Source organism: Puma concolor, chromosome B2 (genome assembly GCF_028749965.1).
Source record: "Puma concolor isolate L17-30 chromosome B2, mPumCon1.1.hap2, whole genome shotgun sequence".
NCBI classification, from domain to species: Eukaryota; Metazoa; Chordata; class Mammalia; order Carnivora; family Felidae; genus Puma; species Puma concolor.
The window spans coordinates 4614545-4633401 of NC_141671.1; the positions used below are offsets into that span (position 1 = coordinate 4614545).

Here is an 18857-nt window from a genome sequence, read left to right on the forward strand (position 1 = left end):
AGTCCAGGAAGCCTTTAAAAAAGAATCCCCTCACCCTCCCAGGATTCTGGTCTGTTTCCCTAGAGCAGCTCAGTTGCCCTTGAACATCCTTTATTCTGCGGCACTGGTTTGACCCTAGAGCATCACGTCGTACAGCCTGAACAAGACAGACACAACCCGGCCCTCACAGAACTTCCATCCCAGGACCACTAATGAGTTTAGAGACCCTAGAGGCTCTTGAGAAAGGAAGTGTCTAAGTATGGGGACTACAGACAAGGAAGAATGGAATGAAAAAATAAAGCTTTGAATGGTGGCCAGCTGGGAATTATGTTCCAACAGAGCTTCTGGGAGCCAACTGCCACCATGGGAAAATTCACCAACGCATATGAGAATTACTGCCCCATTTGCTAACAAACTCCAGCTCAACAGGGGCCCATCGACCTCTCCTCTTGATCCTCAAATGCGTCTCATTCCTCCCTTCTTTTCTCCACAATTCATACCCAAACGAGAAAGTAACATTTTTGTAAAACCTCTCAAAGTCAGACAATGACCCCTATCCCCCTGAAACTGGGCCACTCTGGATCCTTCCAAACTACTGTGCCGCTTAAGTACAGACTGTCCCTTTACGGAGAAGCGTGCTCAAGATTCTAACATACAGAAATGTCCATCCAATGTACTCCGTTGTAATTTGATTGGCAAAATATTATTAATACAGGTTATCTAAAAGCACTGACCGTAAGTAGCCTCTTTATATAGAAGCTGGCGCTAATCGTAATAGTAAGAATCATGGGCGGGAAATTAAATCCTCAACAACGAGGGGATATACTGAAGATTAGGGCAAAAGAGTTCTGGAAAAAGTCCAAGTATTTAGGCATTAGTAGGAAAGGAGACGTCTATAGCAATGACCCCTGCTGTTATTAAGCCCACTGCAATAAAAAAAACAAAAATTGAAAAAAGAAAAAAAAATTGAGAACTAATTTTTTAGTAGTTACTACACGCAAAATACAGCAATAGTAATATGTTGCATATTATAAAACAGAGATAGAAATTTTAAAATGATTCAGCAATAAGCATAAATAGAAGCTTTAAATTTTTTGTGTAGCTCATCTTGCATTTTTCTTTGGGGAGATACAGCCCGCAGAGTGTATGTTTGTAAATAAAGTTTTATTGGAACACAGTCACACTCGTTCAATTGCACGTTGTCTAGAGTTGCTTTTGAGCTGCCACGGTGGCTGCCTGCCCCATAAAGCCTAAAATATTTACCATCTGGCCCTTGACAGGAAAAGTTTTCCGCCTTCTGATCTCAGTAATGACAAAAGTGCTTCTAGCCCTTTACCAAGTAGGAAAAGTAAACAATCATGAATGCAGTGTTTACTGACAAAATGAAAATTCTCCAGCTAAGGAATTAGGAAAAAATCTGTTTGTAGGGAAATTCTCAGTTTCGACAAGTTTCCTCAACGGTGGACGGCATTCCATATATTTCTATGTATGCGAAGTAACTGTATTTAGTAGCTTCCCTAGATATGGTTTCCCTCTGTGGCCAGATTAATCATGAAATTGAGCACTGCGGATACGCTGGAAAACAGCACCGACATTACGCATAGCCTATTAACGGTGTAAAAACTGTTGAAGGTGTGACAAAGGAAGCCGGAGAAACACCTCAAGCTGCCATACACGGTGTCTTCACTCCAAGTATGGTCCATGGACCCCTGTGGAAGCCCGGGACTCCCTCGAGGGCCTCACAAGTTCAAAACTACTCTCATAATAACACTAAAACAAACTGTCCTTTACGCCATGTAGAGGCATGGATGCCTGGATGTCTGCATGGATGCTAGAAAAATGACAGCAGGGAAAACCACCGGCGCCTTAGCAGGAATCAACACGGCCATGCCAGGCCTGGACGCCGGTCACTATGTTCATTACCGCCACACATGCGGTTTCTTCCAACAAATGCCCATGTCATTTAAGAACGCCCTTGGGGCGCCCAGGTGGTGCAGTCAGCTGCCCGACTCTTGATCTGGGCTCTCAGGTCACCATCTCACGGGTTCATGAGTTCAAGCCCCTGATGGCACGGAGCCTGCCTGGATTCTGTCTCTCTCCCTTTCTGCCCCTCCCCTGCACATGCTCTCTAGCTCTCTAAAAATAAATGAATAAACTTAAAAAAAGAAAAAGCTGGGGCACCTGGGTGGCTCAGTCAGTTAAGCTTCCGATTCTTGCTTTTGGCTCAGGTCATGATCTCAGGGTTGGTGAGTTCAAGTCCCACACTGGGCTCTGCATGAACAGTGTGGAGCCTGCTTGGGATTCTCTCTCCCTCTCTCTGTCTCTCTCTGCCCCTCCCTCCCTCATGCTGTCTTTCTTTGTCAAAAAAAAAAAAAAAAAAGGAAAGACAGAAAGAAAGAAAGAAAGAAAGAAAGAAAGAAAGAAAGAGGAATGCCCTTGATGAAGTAGAAAGTACTTCTTTTATTAAATCTCAGCCCTTGAGTACCTGCCTGTGCGACAAAACAGAAACAGGCACAAAATGCTTCCTCTTTATACAAAGGGCTCATCTTCTCAATGCGAAGTATCTTTGTGATAGAGTTCTAAGCAGAACTCGCTCTCTCATGGAACACCATGCAAAAGATGACAAAGTACAGTCAATTCAGACTTGGGATTTAGCAGATGTTTTCTCTACAGCGTAAAAAGTTGTTAGCCCGTCACTTCGAGGAACTTTTTTCCAACAGTAAAGTTATAACTTTAAAAAAAAAAAAAAACCACTTGAATCTGGGGAAACTTTTATCAGCCACTAGGAGACTGACAGTTTTGCCTCGCTTAAAAAGACTTTTTTGAGAGGATCAGCGGTGTTAACAAATGTCCTCTTTTCTCCCTACTGTACAACAGCAAAATATCTGCACACTATGCATAACCCAGTGAACCAGTATTTTCTAAATGAACGATGCAGAATGCTTGCTACAAAACCATCTGGGGGTAAGATTAGTTCGAAGCACAAGATGGACCAAATGGATTTGCTTTTTAAGTTTATTTATTTTTGAGAGAGAGAGACAGAGAGCGCGTGCGCACACACTCAAGCGGGGGAGGGGCAGGGAGAGAGGGGGAGAGAAGAGTCTCGACGTGGGGCTCAACCTCACAAACCGTGAGATCGTGACCTGAGCCGAAATCAAGAGCCAGGCGCTCAACCGACTGAGTCACCCAAGGGCCCCAGTGGGATTTAAAGTAAAATAAAAAAAGTTCGTTGGTAACGGTTTCCGACTCCACACAGCAACTGAACTTTGGGAAACCATCGCTTTACTAGTCATGGTGAAGTATGAAAGAGGAGTATTCACAGTCATGTGACAGGGCTATTAACAACGCTCCCTTTTCTAAGTATGCATCTGCCTAAGCCTGGATGTTCTAAATGTACTTCAGTCAAAGCCACACATCACGAGAGCGTGAACAGAAGCGGACACGGGAATCCAGCTGCCTTCTATGAAGTCAGAAGTTACAGAGATCAGCACACGGGTGAAGGGAAGCCACTCTTCCGGCGGACTTAGGTTTGTCTCGGAAAATGGTTATTGTTCACGAAAACGGTACCTACGTTAGCATGTAATGGGTTTATTAACATGTTTAAAGGCATTAGTAAGTGTTTTAGTTTCAGCTTCTAATACAGTGAGTCCCCAAAAAAATAACCCACGTAACGCAAAAGCTCAATCACTGTCAAGACCTGTAAAGGGTTCCGGGGGCCGCACACATTGAGCCCTAATGCTGCAGGGCGACCCAATCCTCTTACTCTACGTACAATTTCCTGAGTTTATTGAGAAAAAACCTGCAGACTAAGATTCTTCCTTGTTTCTCAGTTCACTTTTTCACGAGCTACGCAGGACACCCAGGGAAGCCGGAGCAGGAGTACAACGTCCCCTCATGTGCAGGAAGAGGGGGAACAGCTCCAGGCGGGAGAAAACCACCCTGGCTCCACAAGCAGGAAGCAAATCCACGCTTGAGAACCAGGGGCTTCGGGCACTTGGCTTTGGCCACGAGCACAGACCAGGCCTCGCCGCCCTCTGCAGCCCCCAGCGCCGCAGAGAGGGCTCCCGTCCGTGTTCTCTGCTCCGTTCCATTGGCTAGGACTCTTCGGGGACCCCTGTACAGCTCTGGATTTTCCCGCCAGGTAGGTGGGAAAATAATTTGAAATGGCATTTTTCAGGCCACGACGCCGCATTCCAGCTGTGCGCGTAGCGCGAAAGGTAGGGCCGGATGCCAGGATTCTCTCTCTCGATGCCAAACAGAGAGGACGGACTGACTGGGCTGAGGTTCACGGCGGTGGGACTAGCGTCTGCTGCTTAAAATAAGCAGCGTTTCCAGGGAGGAGGCTGGGATGCCCAGCAAAGACGCAGGGGCACCGCCCAACGCTGCCTAACCCTGAACGAAGCTTCTTCCCTGGGGCCTGACCCCGCTAGCCTCAGCCCTAAACATACGAACGTCAAGATCTTAAAACCCGCAGGTTTCTCAAATAACGACGTGTAACGAGATTCACAGCCGTGTTATCGTGATCGCAAGGCAGATAACGGCAAACCCGTTCCCACCAACATGTGCGCATCTATACCCTAGCAGCGAATCCCCAACTCATAAAGAAATTGTAAACCAAACGTCATTTCTTAGGATTACAGCATAAAATTGCCTCCTAGAACAAATGTTCTAAGGCAATTAGGCAAAATAATACTATATTACATAGTATTATATACACAGGGCAGATGATTAAATAGACTTTTGTAAGCCGGTATAAGAACCTCAGAATTATATTATTTCCACATTTCCTAACTATGAACTCTGGATTTCAAGTACACACAGGCACCTCCATCCCAAATGAACACATCTGAGACTATTACTTGAAAGGCAAAATTCAGAGAGTCTTAGATTCTCCCGATTCCCCTTGTAACAGGATTTTCTGGAGATCGCCTGTGTCTATAAGCACCAGCCGAGAAGTATGGTTCCGGAAGCAAAATCAGTTGCAAACGGAAGGAAAGAAAGCAGTGGCTTACCTGTGGTCAAGATGGCTGAAGTCTTGCAAATTCAATTCCCTGGTGTCCTGTGTCAGGTAAATTGTATCCACATCCTGTTTACATATAATTAAATCATGTAAATAGTCCACACAGATGATCAGGAAAGAGGGATGCAGAGAGAGAATTAGACAATGATACAGACAGATTTTCACATAATCTGAGGAAGGAAGATTTTAAGCCGAAAGCATTAATGGTGGGGGGAAAGGAAGAAAAAAAGAAACCAGCCAGTCAAATACTGGAATATTCTCCGGGGGGGGGGGGGGGGGAAGCCTGCACACAAACACACTTACCCACTGTACTTCTTCTCTGTATGAAAATCCAAGCCAGTCACACACACAGGCGTACATCTGAGAAAATCCACCTGAAACACACAACAGAAACGTGACAGGTTTTTGGCTAAATGATTTTTAAGTTAAAGTTTAAATATGGCCGATGTTGACAATGCTGATTATTTCTTTCTGTTTGGGAAAACGGCAAAGATTCTCCCCCTTGTTCTATAGTAAGTACACAGCAGGATGCAATACAGCTTAAATACAGGACTTTTATCCACCAGTCTAAAGTCTGTGCAGTGGTAATTACACCTTAAAACTAATTGTACCTTTACAGAAGCATACTAGGAATAGACGTAACTTCCTGGCACGGGGACATCCATGCGGCCATTTATAATTTGGTTTTAAAATGCATGCTCACCGCAGGGCCCCTGCTCGGCCACGGTCTGGCTGTCCCACAGAGCCTGGAGACTGGCCAGTCGTTCAGAGGGCTCCATGGAGACTTTTTTCATGATTCTCCTGCAAGATCAAAATAACAATAAATTTCAAAAATCGAGTGGTTGGCACCGTGCATAGAAATCTATTTTGTGGTACGCCTTTTTTTAGACCAAAGATGGCTGCCACTTTGATTTCGGTAAACGTAAATTCCACTTTCTGAGCATCAAGAAGCTGGAAACCTCAGAAACTTAATCTCCTTTCTTTAGCCCCCTTTTATACGCCCAAGGAGTTATCCAGGGATGTGGACAGTCTCTATGTTATTTTGTTGTTTCGTGGCAGTAGATTGCACTAGAATAATTAGAAGACAGCGTGTTCTACTTGATGAATTATTAGCTTATGTGTATGCTAAATTTGAATCACGAACTTTCAAAAACTTAAAACACACATCTCTTCCTCCGTGCTTCCATAGTACCCCTTACAAACGTCCGTCAAGAAAGACTATGTCATGTCAGAAGAAGTGTTCCTTTTACTGTGGTTCAGAGCCCAGCCGACCACTTCCAAGTTTCACTATTCACAGATCTGGCAAAGTAAGAGGACCTACCCCGTGAGGTAATCGCGAGAAAGAAAGAAATTAATACCTGTGAAGTTATCAAAACAATCCGCGCTGCCTGGTGAAGTCTCAATAAACATTAGCCGATGCTCTCAGAGTTATCACATACCAATCGTTTCAATTTTTTTTTTAACATTTATTCACTTTTGGGAGACAGAGACTGCGTGAGCGGGGAAGGGGCAGAGAGAGAGGGAGACACAGAATCCGAAGCAGGCTCCAGGCTCTAAGCTGTCAGCACAGAGCCCGACGTGGGGCTCAAACCCACAAACCGCGAGATCATGACCTGAGCCGAAGTCGAATGCTCAACCGACTGAGCCACCCAGGCGCCCCTCAGGTAGTAATCATTTAATGGGTAATTTATGAATCCATTAACTCACCCCCGAATTTTTATTAAATGTCTACAGCATGGCAAGACCAGCTGTCAAGATACTAGATACACAACCATGAACAAAACCGACACCATCCCTGCCCTCCAAATGGACAGCCTATCGTGAGAAGCAGACAAACAGGAGGTATAAAAGGAGAAGTAGAGGGTATAGTGGGGCGGGGGGTGCAGAAAAAGGGCACTTAACTTCTCCTCTGGTGGGGGGAGGGCAGCGGAGCGTGGGGAATGTGGACGGTGCTCTCCAGTCCCTACCACGTCTATGCTAAAACCTGAAGAGGAATAAAGACTTCATCGGGGCGGGGGGTGGGGGGAGGAGATGGGGAACCAGGAGCTGGGGAGACCGCTCCAGACGAAGGGACAGCAAGTTCACGGCCGTGAGAAGGCTCGTGCTCACCACCAGAAATGGCACACGGTTCAAAGCGGGCCAGCAAACACCGCGTGATGGGGAGGGGGTAACGGAAGAGTCTGGGGAGCTCGCAGGAACCAGGTCGCGGACAGCCTTCGAGGTCCGATTACGGGGTTTGGATTTTATTCGTAGGGCACTGAGGAGCCACGAAAAGCCTGAACAGGGTGCACCGGCTGGTGAGAAGGGCACCGTCCACAAGATCTGCAGGGCGGGTGTGGGGGCAAACTTTGGACCCAGATAAAGAACTTGAGAAATTAAATAGAAAAGCCCAGCGAGAGTGAAGGTCATGAGCTTCTGGAGGCAGCAGGTGGACCAGCCGTGAGACTTCCTCGGGCTCCCGCCCGCCACAGCCCAGACGTGTGCGGGAAGGGGCAGCGGGCACGCTGTGGGGCTGCTGGCTTTCCAAGCAGGTGGCCAGATGGACTTGAGGGTACTGCTGGGGTGACGGACACTGTGGGCTGGGCGCTCAGGAGAGGGAGGGGAAGATCCAAGGGATCTACGGCCCAGAGGCCCTGAAAAAGTCCGAGCGCTGGTCCTTCCGAGGGAGAGAGGGCCGAACGGCCGTGGTCACAGCGAGACGAGTGAATTGTGACTTGACCCCAGCACACGCTGTTCCAGGAGCTGACGAGGTCTCGGGTGTGGCCCTCGAGAGTCAAGTGGGGAGGAGGGGAGGAGGTCACAGGCTGTGAGGAAGGGTATTGGGTCAGAAGCACCGGGATCAAGGCAGGGCCCGGGTGCGAAATGGTGTAAATAAAGATGCTAAGTTATACTGAACATATTTTAATCTTTCTTTAATGACTTAAAAGCACTTCTGCCCCATATAATGTTCTCAGTCATCGTGATGGATCTCAATCACCTCGTAGAGTATTGGAGGAAAACAGTTGTCTCCATTTTCTCACGGGATGGATTCCAGAGAAAATGTGCTACCTCCTGGCAAGTTGCCCCGTCTACTCCTAGAGAAACCCTGCGATACACAACAAAGCATTTAAACACCCTGAACGTTCTGCTTGCCCTGAAAACATTCCTACACATCCTTGCGGTTTTTACGACTGAAGCATAATCAGGTATAACCAACTAGGCCAAACGTCATTACTTCCTTCAAATTCTCGTGTAAATGCACGAGGCCTGCGAGTGCAGCACGATTTTTCTCAATCTCACCTGAAAACACCTATGATTAAATCCCATCATCTTAAAACTCCTGAACTGGGGGGTAACTGTGGGCTTAACAAGACATTCGCAAACGGACGTGATATTACAGAATCTTCCAGATCTTACAGAATGATTCATCTCGGTTCCATACCATCATCGGGCATTTTACTGGCATTGTTTTCTGGCGACCAGACAGCAAAACCAGGTATTACGCAAAGCAACAGCAGACCTGTCAGAAACAGCCCCCAGCGTTTACACGACTCGGTTAAGTGAACCTTGGACACATCAAACTAGACATAGGTCTGACTTCATCTGAGATCACATCTGTCTTCGAGAATTCTTGCTTCACTTCAGCAGGACTGTGGGGCATGCTGTTTCAATGACACACGGGACGAAGTTAAGCTAGTCAAAAGCAGGAAGAAAATAGGGCAAAAAAATCTTTGGCAGGAAGCTGGGAGGATCAAGAATAGGAAGGTGGCAGTCTAGGATTAGAGGGAGAAACAGACGACTTCTCATGGCAGATTCAGAAACTAAAGCCTCAATTTTATTCCAAAAACAACACTGGACATTCCTGCTCAGGGGGTAAGGGCAAGTCAACTGGAAAATGAGAAGCAGCGGCTAGGGTAGACGTCTGTGTGCAGAGGCTGCCCCTTGACCTTCAAAACCACTCTTTCATGGGATCGGTCTGAGGTTTCCTAAGCAGCCCCGCTCTGTGACACTTCTCTTTCTTTTGCAAGGAACTGCAAAGCACTTCGATTTCAGGAACCGAAGACGTCTCATGAAAACAGGTGCAGTGACTTGCATAAGAGATAAAGTTCTAAGGAGTAAACTTCCAGGAGATGGCCAGTGTCTACGTGCTCTAACTCAATGCACAGAAACAATGAGAGGGGACCCCCCCAATGGCCCATATTGTTTTTCCCTGTAGTTCAACGGCAGCAAAGAGCCCATGTGCGTGCACCACAGGACACAGCTCACACCTACACACACAGGGAGAGGGGGTGTGTTGTACAGACAGACCGACAGACAGAAAGGATTTGCTGGCAGGATAAGTGCCGTGACAGGTAAACCAAAATCCTAGCAGACGCACAAAGCCTGCCTCTCGCTTGCAGGCGGGACTGTGGAGCTGGACCAAGTACGTGTGCATCACAGGCGTTTACTTTACACAAGCCTCAGAAGGACAGTAAACGTCACCAGCACGCCAGCTCTCTGTGCGAATCTCATGCCTCGATTGTCAACACGAAAGAAATCCGTAAACTCTTTCACTCCACCGAATTGATTTATTTAAAATTCAGTTCCAAAGCCTCTCCCACTCGAGGGCGGTAGTCACCAGCACCGTGCACGTTTCCCTGACCCAAACCACATCCCAACCAAATACTGCGTCTGCTTTAGAAAAATGAACGGGCTACACAGCACCCTTCTTTTGTTTGCACATCAACTCCTATTCTGCCACTTTTCTTCACAAGAACCTCACCTTTGCATACTTTAATTGGCTTTGACTTCATAAACAGATCTGCGGTATCTTTTTTTTTTTATTTTATTTTTGTAATGTTTATTTTTGAGACAGAGACAGAGCATGAACAGGGGAGGGGCAGAGAGAGAGGGAGACACAGAATCCGAAACAGGCTCCAGGCTCTGAGCTGTCGGCACAGAGCCTGACGCAGGGCTCGAACTCACGGACCGCGAGATCGTGACCTGGCTGAAGTCAGACGCTTAACCAACTGAGCCACCCAGGTGCCCCTGTGGTATCTTTTTTATTACGGTAGCAAAGAAGCTTTGTCCTAATATGCTGATACTCAGCCAACTTTCCCGCATGTGTCACATATAGGACGGAATAGTCAAGTATTCCGTAAGTTATTCCCAGGAAAAACAATCCTGTCAGGAGGTTACTGTTCAAGGCGCCCGGATGGCTAAGTCGGTTAAGCAACCAGCTCTTGACTTCGGCTCAGGTCATGCGTGATCTCACGGTTTATGGGTTCGAGCCCTGTGTTGGGACGTGCCCTGACGGTGCAGAGCCTGCTTGAGACTCTCTCTCCCTCTCTTCTCTCTCAAAAAATAAAATCATAAACTTCGAAGATATTCCCTACAAACATGGCCAATTTCCTTTCTGATGGGGCGGGCTTTTTTCCGACGCTGCTGGGTACCTGACTGCACTGAAGTCTGTACCACACCTACAACTCCTGTAGCAACACGGAAGCAGTTTACACGGGCTAATTGAATCCTCATCTCCATTCACAGCATTATTCCCCTTTTACAGATGAGGACACCGAGGCACTGAGAAGGGAGTTAACTTGCTAGAGTCTCACCTCCCTGAAGCATCCCACCAAGCTGACACCTTCCAATTCCTACCTCAAGGCTCTCTCCACACGCTTCTAAAGCAGCCCAAAGGAGTGCGTAACTCCCATCTTATCCTGACATTCAAAAGCCTTCCATAGCTCCCTCCTGCCCATCCCGGAGGCTTGTCCTCTGGCCCCCTCCTCACAGTGACGTCTGCAGGCTCCCAATTCCAGCTGCGCCAGGCAGTGGCTATCCTCCCGGCAGCACCTGCTCCCCTCGGCCTCCAGCCTCCGCCATCTCCCCACAGAAGTCCGGTCAGCACACCCTCGACAACCACCCCCCCCCAAACAAGGAGGAGAGCAAATACACATCCTACGTTATTTCCCTGGCATCCCAAGTCAAATGTGACTTCTCTTTCTCTGAAACCTGAGGGTTTTCTCTCCTTGAACAATTGGCAGAACTTTCCTACACCACCTCTGAACTACAAACTCTTGGAGAACAGGGCACGGTTCACTCATGCATGTGTGCCCGCCCGAGGAAGTGCTTTAGTGAACACTTTCTAGATGAATTCTTCCATGTACTGATGACTTAATTTAACGCTTCAAAAAAAAAAAACAAAACCAAAAAACTAGCATGGTTTTGGAGAATAGCCAAGGTTCTCAATATTAGAAAAGCCGAAGGCCATAACACCAAACAGCTTCCTGAAGAGAAATGCCATTATGGACACCTCTGGGAAAACAGATTAAACGACACTTAGGCTGCAAATATTTCCCTAGCTTTCCCTCACCGTCACGGTCTCAGGGGCCAGGCCCGAGTTAAGAGTGGCCACAAAACAATACTAATGGCAATCTGTAAATTTTTAAATTTAACTTAAATTTGCTTCTTGAATCTTTAACTTTTCTCCGTATTTTGAAATAACCTTTCCTTATCTTTAAGTTTATTTATTCATTTTGAGAGAGGGGCAGAAAAAGAGGGAGAGAGACTCCCAAGCAGGCTACCTGCTGACAATGCAGAGCCCAATGCGGGGCTCAAACTCATGAACCATGAGATCGTGACCTGAGCCGAGATCAAGAGTCAGACGCTTAACCAACTGAGCCACCCAGGTGCCCCGAAACTTTCCTTATTTAATGAGAGGAGGGAAACATCTTTTTGTAAGAAAAGGAGAGAGGAAGAGGTAAATATATATGTACAGAGGGGAGGTGAAGAGAGGATACTGGGGTGAATATTAATTTTAATTGAAATTCTTCATTTTTTGCCTACCTGTATTTTCTTGACTATACACAAGAGGGCTGATTATTTGTAGATAATTTATATATTGTTTTTATATATTTGATTCTGACCATGGATGTAATTTTCAAAATTTTTATTTGGGTAAAACCAGAAACTCAGATCTTTACAGACACAGCTTCATGTGTATAGTTGAACTTGAGCTGTGCAAGAACTAATTATCTGAACTGAGAGCAGTCCTGGCTGTTTGTGCTCCAGACCCTCCAGGTTCCTGACATCTGCTCATCAGATATTTTCTTGTCCATCCATCTCTACCACAGGCGCCCTGAGCAAGTAAGGAGAGGAGGGCTGGGGACCCAAGGTCCACACCACAGACTCAGGTAATACATCTGATGAGACAAATGACTCAAATAAGGTTGAGGATCCCATATACGGTTCCTTTCTGAAGTTTTTACTTTAATTCCAGTTAGTTAACATACCGCGTGATATCAAATACAGTTTCATATTCTTCAACTTATCGTTGAGTGGGATGTATGACATTTACTAGGGACATGTTTTGTTTTGCATGTTCTCCGTTATTTATGTAAAGGAAATGTTTCCCTTACTGACCACTTTAACTAAGGCACATTAGAGATGGACCAGAAAGGCTATGATGACCTACCTTTCCACCCTCGCTAGTCAATAACCAGCACCAACGTAATTAGCCATTTCCCCTGCCAAAACCGTGCCATGCGATGTCAGGAAAGGAGCTTCAAGATTAAAGGCCGAATGTGCAAGTCACAAAATATTATAGGTTTAATTCTCACGCCCTAACCGTGCATGGTGGGTACGAAAGCAAAACAAAAGTCAAGCACATTCACATTATTTAAATTTTCTGCCAAGTTCTAAATTATAATCCGTGCCTTCTTCCACACTGGTGGCTTCATCTGAATTGCCTCTGCCTTCCTGCCCTCCGCTCTAAACCCTCTCCCTGCTTCTCGGGGGGGTGGGGGGGGAGGGGCGCTCCACACAGCCAGCCTGCATCCAGCCACCTCCCACATATGCCCAGCCACCCTCTGTCTCCTCTAGATCAGACGCCTTTTCTTGTAGCTCCTCATGTAGGTTCTCAGGAACTGCTGTGTTAGTGAGAGCAGCCGTGGGTGGAAAGATGCCCTCTCCCCCGTGTCGGTTCACAGAGGTGAGCATATGGGCCCTTCCTGGCTCTTCTTCTTGCACTTGTCCTCATTCTGAAGATGCTCTCTTGTCTAGGTGCACACGTCTCTCTGGCCGATCTCAGAAAAGTCACGCGTGCAAGACCGTCTATGCTAACGCCTCCCACGTCCGCTGCGTCTCCAGACCCGGACCTTTCCTCCAAGCTCCGACCCCACGTATATAACCAACGATCTGATATCCCCACCTACACGTCCAAGACCTCAAGCTTAGCATGCTTACAGCAGAGCGGTTGGGGTGTTTTACCCCCAAAATAAAACTTGCCCCCTGCACCTACCCTGGGCCCTCTCCACCTCACTGAAAAGGAGCACTGGTCACTGAGTCCTTAATCCAGAAACCCTAGAGCCGTCCTCGGTCCTCTCTTTCCTCACTGCCGTCACCCACACACGGAATCTATCAGCCAGTCCTGTGCCCACAATAAATCCTCTGTGTCCCATCCTCTATCCTTACCTCCAACGTCACTGCCCTACCCCTGGCCGCGGCCACCCTTCCCCTGGGTCACCGCCGGTGTCCCCACCTGCTCTTCCCCTTCCCACGCCATTCTGTCTCCAGCGGCACAATTTTCATAAACTACAAAGGGAACCATGTCCCATCCCTTCATGCACGCGACACCGGCTTCCTCGTGAGCTGCCGCTAAACTGCAGACTCTTAATTACTCTCTCCATAAAATGACCAGCGCCTACGTTTCCAGCCTGATCTCATACACCAGTCTCCATCCCTCCCGTCTGCACCCTCCTCTTCCACACCCTGCAGCCACAGCGCATCTCTCAGCGACGCCAATCCCGGTCCAGGCAGGTGCAGCAGCAGGAGCAGAGGCCCGAGAAGGAAACATTCCCCGCCCTCTTCAGACTCCTTTTTCTCCATGACGGTCTGTTCAAAGCATCATGGCCACAGGGAGGCCCTTGCAGACAGAATTTTATTCTTTGAATTAGCCCTGCAGGGAGGATCAGCTGCAGGCATTCAGTCAAATTTATACTTACTTACTTCATTTATTTATTTCCCTTTCTTGGGGGGTCTGCTTCCCAGTGGAAATTCCATGTGGGTCGTGCACCCCAACACTTAGCACCCTGCCGTCGGTAGTAGAAACTCAACACTCACCGAGGGATGAGTGTGTAAAGAAACAATTATAACACAGCGAGACAGGTGCTAGTCTGGGAAGTGATCGCAAAGTTCTATGGAAACATAAACTCTTTCAAGATCTGGGCTACGTCTTTTGCAGCGGAAGCTTGTCTGGAAGAGCAGCCTGAATGAAAGCACTGAGAATGAATGAAAGCACTAAGAGGAGGATGTGCTCAGGCACAGGCGGATCACGGGGCCAGACGGCAGTGGGCTTCTAGGCCAGGCTCACAGCACAGACGCTACTGGGGTACAGACGGGTACCTCTGGTGACGGTGCGGAAGGAAGACAAGGAAGAGGACTGGAGACGGAGACACTCTAGCTAGGACGATGTCACCCTGGCAAGCAAGACCCTCTGAACTCAGGCAGTGGACATGAGAAGACAGGCAAAGGCCCAGACCAGAAACTCCGCATGAAAAGGGTTTGGCAACTAATGAGACGTGCAAGTTAGGGACAAAAGACTATTTAAATGACGGGCCGCTGGGGCGCCGGGTGGCTCAGCCGGTTAAGCGTCTGACTTCGGTTCAGGTCATGATCTCACAGTTTGTGAGTTCGAGCCTCTGTCCCGACAGCTCAGAGCCTGGAGCCTGCTTTGTGTGTGTGTGTGTGTGTGTGTGTGTGTGTGTGTGTGTGTGTGTGTGTGTGTGTGTGTGTGTGTGTCTGCCCCTCCCCCGATCTCTCTCTCTCAAAAATAAAACATTAGGGGCGCCTGGGTGGCACAGTCGGTTAAGCGTCCGACTTCAGTCAGGTCACGATCTCGCGGTCCGTGAGTTCGAGCCCCGCGTCAGACTCTGGGCTGATGGCTCAGAGCCTGGAGCCTGTTTCCGATTCTGTGTCTCCCTCTCTCTCTGCCCCTCTCCCGTTCATGCTCTGTCTCTCTCTGTCCCCAAAAAAATAAATAAATGTTGAAAAAAAAATTTTTTTTAATAAATAAATAAAACATTTAAAAAATTAAATGGTGAGGCCACTAACTGAGATACACTACCAAATACAGGCAGGTTTTCAGGAAGAAACTTGCTAAGTTTATGGGCTGCACCATGTATGACGTCCTTGGGGACATCCTTGGGCCTTGGGCGGCTGGGGGACAGAAGGGAAGATGAGGGTGAGGTGGAGGTCATGGATTTAGAAACTAACACGCATGCCTCTCCGGAAATGGAGCACATCATTTAATCGTTGCCCGAACCTTTCAAGAAGTTGCTAAATGGCAGCAAAAAGTGAAAACGCTTTTCTTCTACAATGTTCTCTGGGAAGGAAAAATGGAAGAATCAAAAGCAAAAATAAAACTGCTAATTCCCTCAAAATTCCTAGGATATTAGGCAAATAAAACTGCGTTTTACAGAAAGCAGAGATTCTCAACATTGCTCGGAGGGTCAAACCAGCCCTTGCTAAATAAACAAGGCTGTGCTTGACCACGTCCTTCTTTCACCGGGGCTCCTGGGGACGGAGAGCGAGGGCGTTCTCAGGAAGCTCGCGTACAAAGCCCCGTGACCGAGTGCAGCTGAGGGGAAAGGGGCTGTAGTGACTGCTAAGGCACGATCGCCCCTGAAGGATGTTTCGCTTCTGGGTATTTCCCCGTCACCACTACTCACGGCTCCTCACTGCATCCCGCACCCCCGCCTGCCCGCGCCTCTCCTGCACACACACATGTGTGGCTGGACACCTGCAACGGCCTGGCTTTAACAGGCCTCCTACCCAGAAATTCCAGCCTGGCAGGAGTCGAGGGACAGCCCCCCGCTCACCACCTCCGTTCCCTCGACGATCGGCCAGCCAGAGAGTCAGAGGAGGGCAAGGAGGCGGACAGGAGGAGGCCCCGGGTGAACAGCCAGAGGGCACAGGGCTGGGTCCCCCAGGCCTGGGGGACCGAGGAAACGAGCCAGTCCAGCGCAGAGCCGTCAGAAGAACCCAGCGGGTGTTGGAAAATCAGAGGCGGACAGGAAGCCCCTGTCTCTCCCGAGCCACCTGCAGGCGCCCAAAAGGCTTGAAAGACACAAGGCTCGGTTCTCCTGCGTCGCGTCAATTTACAAGCAGAGCATCTGGGAGCGCGTCCCGTGAAGGGCAAGTCCCCGAAATTTCCCTCCCGCTCCCCGCCAGCAAGGTGCCCAGCAAACCATCCTAGACGTGTCCCCACGAGGCCTCCCGGCCTGCGCACAGAGCAAGCACTGGGAGGGGTATTTTCCAGAACTTCTGAACCAGCTCTTTCAGCTGGAAGGCATCTTCATTACGGGTTATCACTTTAGGGAGCTTTCCGGCACGAGGATCCTTCTGTCTTTTGACCTCAGCCGTTCCAACCTCCCTTCCAACACCCCACACGTTCCCTCAGGACAGACTCTGTCACCCGGGCGCATAACCCTGATGAAAAGCGTGTGAACAAAGAAATGTGAGGCTGTGCAGAGACGCAAGTACGTCACTAACTTCCCTGACGTGGGCTTCCGGAAACTAAGAGGAAAATGAAAAAGAGGCTAATTTTTGTTTCTTTTCTAAGTTTTGTCTTACTGATCAGGCAAAAAATAATAATAAATTAATTAATAAAACAAGGAAAATGAAGGCTCTCACACTCTTCGTTAATACTAGACTCAAGGCCTTTCTGCGAAGCACTCAGAACCCCCCCCCCCCCCGCCAACCGTTGGGGTAAATCTCACTGACCCCGTTGGGGTAAATCTCAAGTTCTACGAGACAGGTTTCTGCTTTAGCCTCAGGAGCAGAGGTTAAAGGGTAGCCACACCCTCTGTCACCCAAGCTCTTGAAAGTAGGAAACCTTGGAGAACCTCAGACACAAAACACAGCGGCTTGAGTTAGCGTCATGTCCGCCATTTAACGGCGAAGAGAAGAGGGAGGCTGAGGGGAGGCCCCGAGGGCAGGGGCGACAGGGAGCCCCGCTGTCTTTCCCGGATCAGACAGGAGGTCCTCACTTTCCCCCCACCCTCCACCCCACCCCTCCCGCCCCCGGGGAACTCACACTGGAGAGAGGCCAGGAAATATCCTCCGCAGGCAGGTGCCGATGTGAGCCAACACTTCGCTCACGTCGTCGGGCGATGCCATCCTCATGGAGATGCTGTGCTTGTCAGTCTCCACGACCATCTGCAAGAAGCGGGCGGACGCTGCTTAACACCGGGTCCCAGGCCGTGAGTCTGTAGCTTTAAACCAGATAAACCGCGTATTCCCACCGACATGTACCAGCCTCTTCGGAAGCGCTTCCCTAAAATAACACCCTCAGTGAAGACCCAAGGAAGTGCCTGGGTAGACGGTGGAAAGGTCCAGAAACATCCAGAAACTGAAGCACGTGTTTCTAAAGGCAAAACTACAGATGCAAACAGACCCCCGCCCCACACGCACACACGCGAGGGAGACGGGCCATTCGCACTCGCACACAACTTCTCCTAAGTTTTGGTTTCGTCTTGAGACGCAGCCTTCCAAAGTCTGCTCCATCCCTACCGCCCAGTATAAAGAAGTATGCCTCCGCCAGTGAGCAGGTGAGGGCAAGCTGATCGTTACCTCTTTTTCCTTTTATACATTTTTTAAAATCAGACCCCTTACGAGATGTTTAAATGAAATGCTAAAACCTTTTGCCTGGTAGCAAAAGAAAAATCAAACGCTTGGGAACATTTCAACTTTTTTTTTGTTTTTTAATTTTTTTTAACATTTACTTATTTTTGAGAGACAGGGAGAGACACAGCAGGAGCAGGGAAGGGGCAGAGAGAGGGAGACACAGAATCCAAAACAGGCTCCAGGCTCTGAGCCATCAGCACGGAGCCCGACGCGGGGCTCAAACCCACAAACTGTGAGATCATGACCTGAGCCGAAGTCGGACGCTTAACCGACTGAGCCACCCAGGCATCCCAAACATTTCAACTTTTCTAAGAAGAGAGAATGTTGGAAAGGATTATGTGATGGGAACAAGGTAATCATGTTCGGGGTGAGGCAAAGAATCATTCCAGTGAACTGCTGGGAGATGTCCAAAGCTTACACCAAAAATGTTGACGCTGAGGTCGTACAGCTAGGTAAATAAATATAAATCAACCTGAAAACATGGGCAGGTCACAAAGGGCAACAGGTTGTTTATGGACATATTTCAGATAAAAAGAATCAACTTCAATCACTTTTTTAAGAATACCATTATCTTGGATCTCAAAAAAACATTCATGTTAAACGCAATCCCTCTGGATCAAAATATCCTCACATATTTACTTCCTGCTGGTACTTACCTTGTGCAAAAATATGATGAGGGAACACTACACTTAATATGCAATTAGCCCATGAGATTAACAAAGCAGTTTTCAGATTTGTTTGGGGCTGTCCTAAAATTAGCTAAATTAAAAGTAATCATGTGAGGACACATGGATGACTCAGCCGGTTGAGCGTCCAACTATTGATTTCGGCTCAGGTCAAGGTGAGATCGAGCCCCGCGTTTGGAGCGAGAGAAAGAGAGCATCAGTGGGGGAGGGACAGAGAGAGAGAGAGATAATCCCAAGCAGCCTCTGCGCTCTCGCACAGAGCCCGATGCGGAGCTCGAACCCATGAACCGTAAGATCGTGACCTGAGCCGAAACCAGGAGTCAGACGCTTAACCAACTGAGCCACCCAGGCATCCCAAACAAATAAGCTTTTAAAAAAATAAAGGAAAAGTAGTGCAATTTGTGTGTCCAAATGCTGAGATCAAAGAGAAAGACTTAAGTGACCTGAGACCTTCAAATGTCACTTTTCCACAAGCACCCCAGAGGAATCTGTCAATACGTACCGCCTCCGTGGCAGTGAGTTGGCTCCCC

At 48.2% G+C, this 18857-nt stretch overlaps 1 protein-coding gene across 12 annotated transcripts in view; it reads right to left on the bottom strand.

Moving 5' to 3' along the window:
• The window catches only part of CARMIL1 (capping protein regulator and myosin 1 linker 1), a 311927-nt gene that overhangs the window by 165308 nt on the left and 127762 nt on the right, over window positions 1-18857 (bottom strand). For all 12 annotated transcript variants that reach the window (XM_086706081.1, XM_086706084.1, XM_086706083.1 and 9 more), the window contains exons 5-8: window positions 17052-17173; window positions 5703-5800; window positions 5303-5373; window positions 4992-5065 (exon numbers count right to left, since the gene is read on the bottom strand). In XM_086706081.1, coding sequence (XP_086562207.1) covers window positions 4992-5065; window positions 5303-5373; window positions 5703-5800; window positions 17052-17173 — 365 coding nt within the window. The remainder of the gene's footprint in view (window positions 1-4991; window positions 5066-5302; window positions 5374-5702; window positions 5801-17051; window positions 17174-18857) is intronic.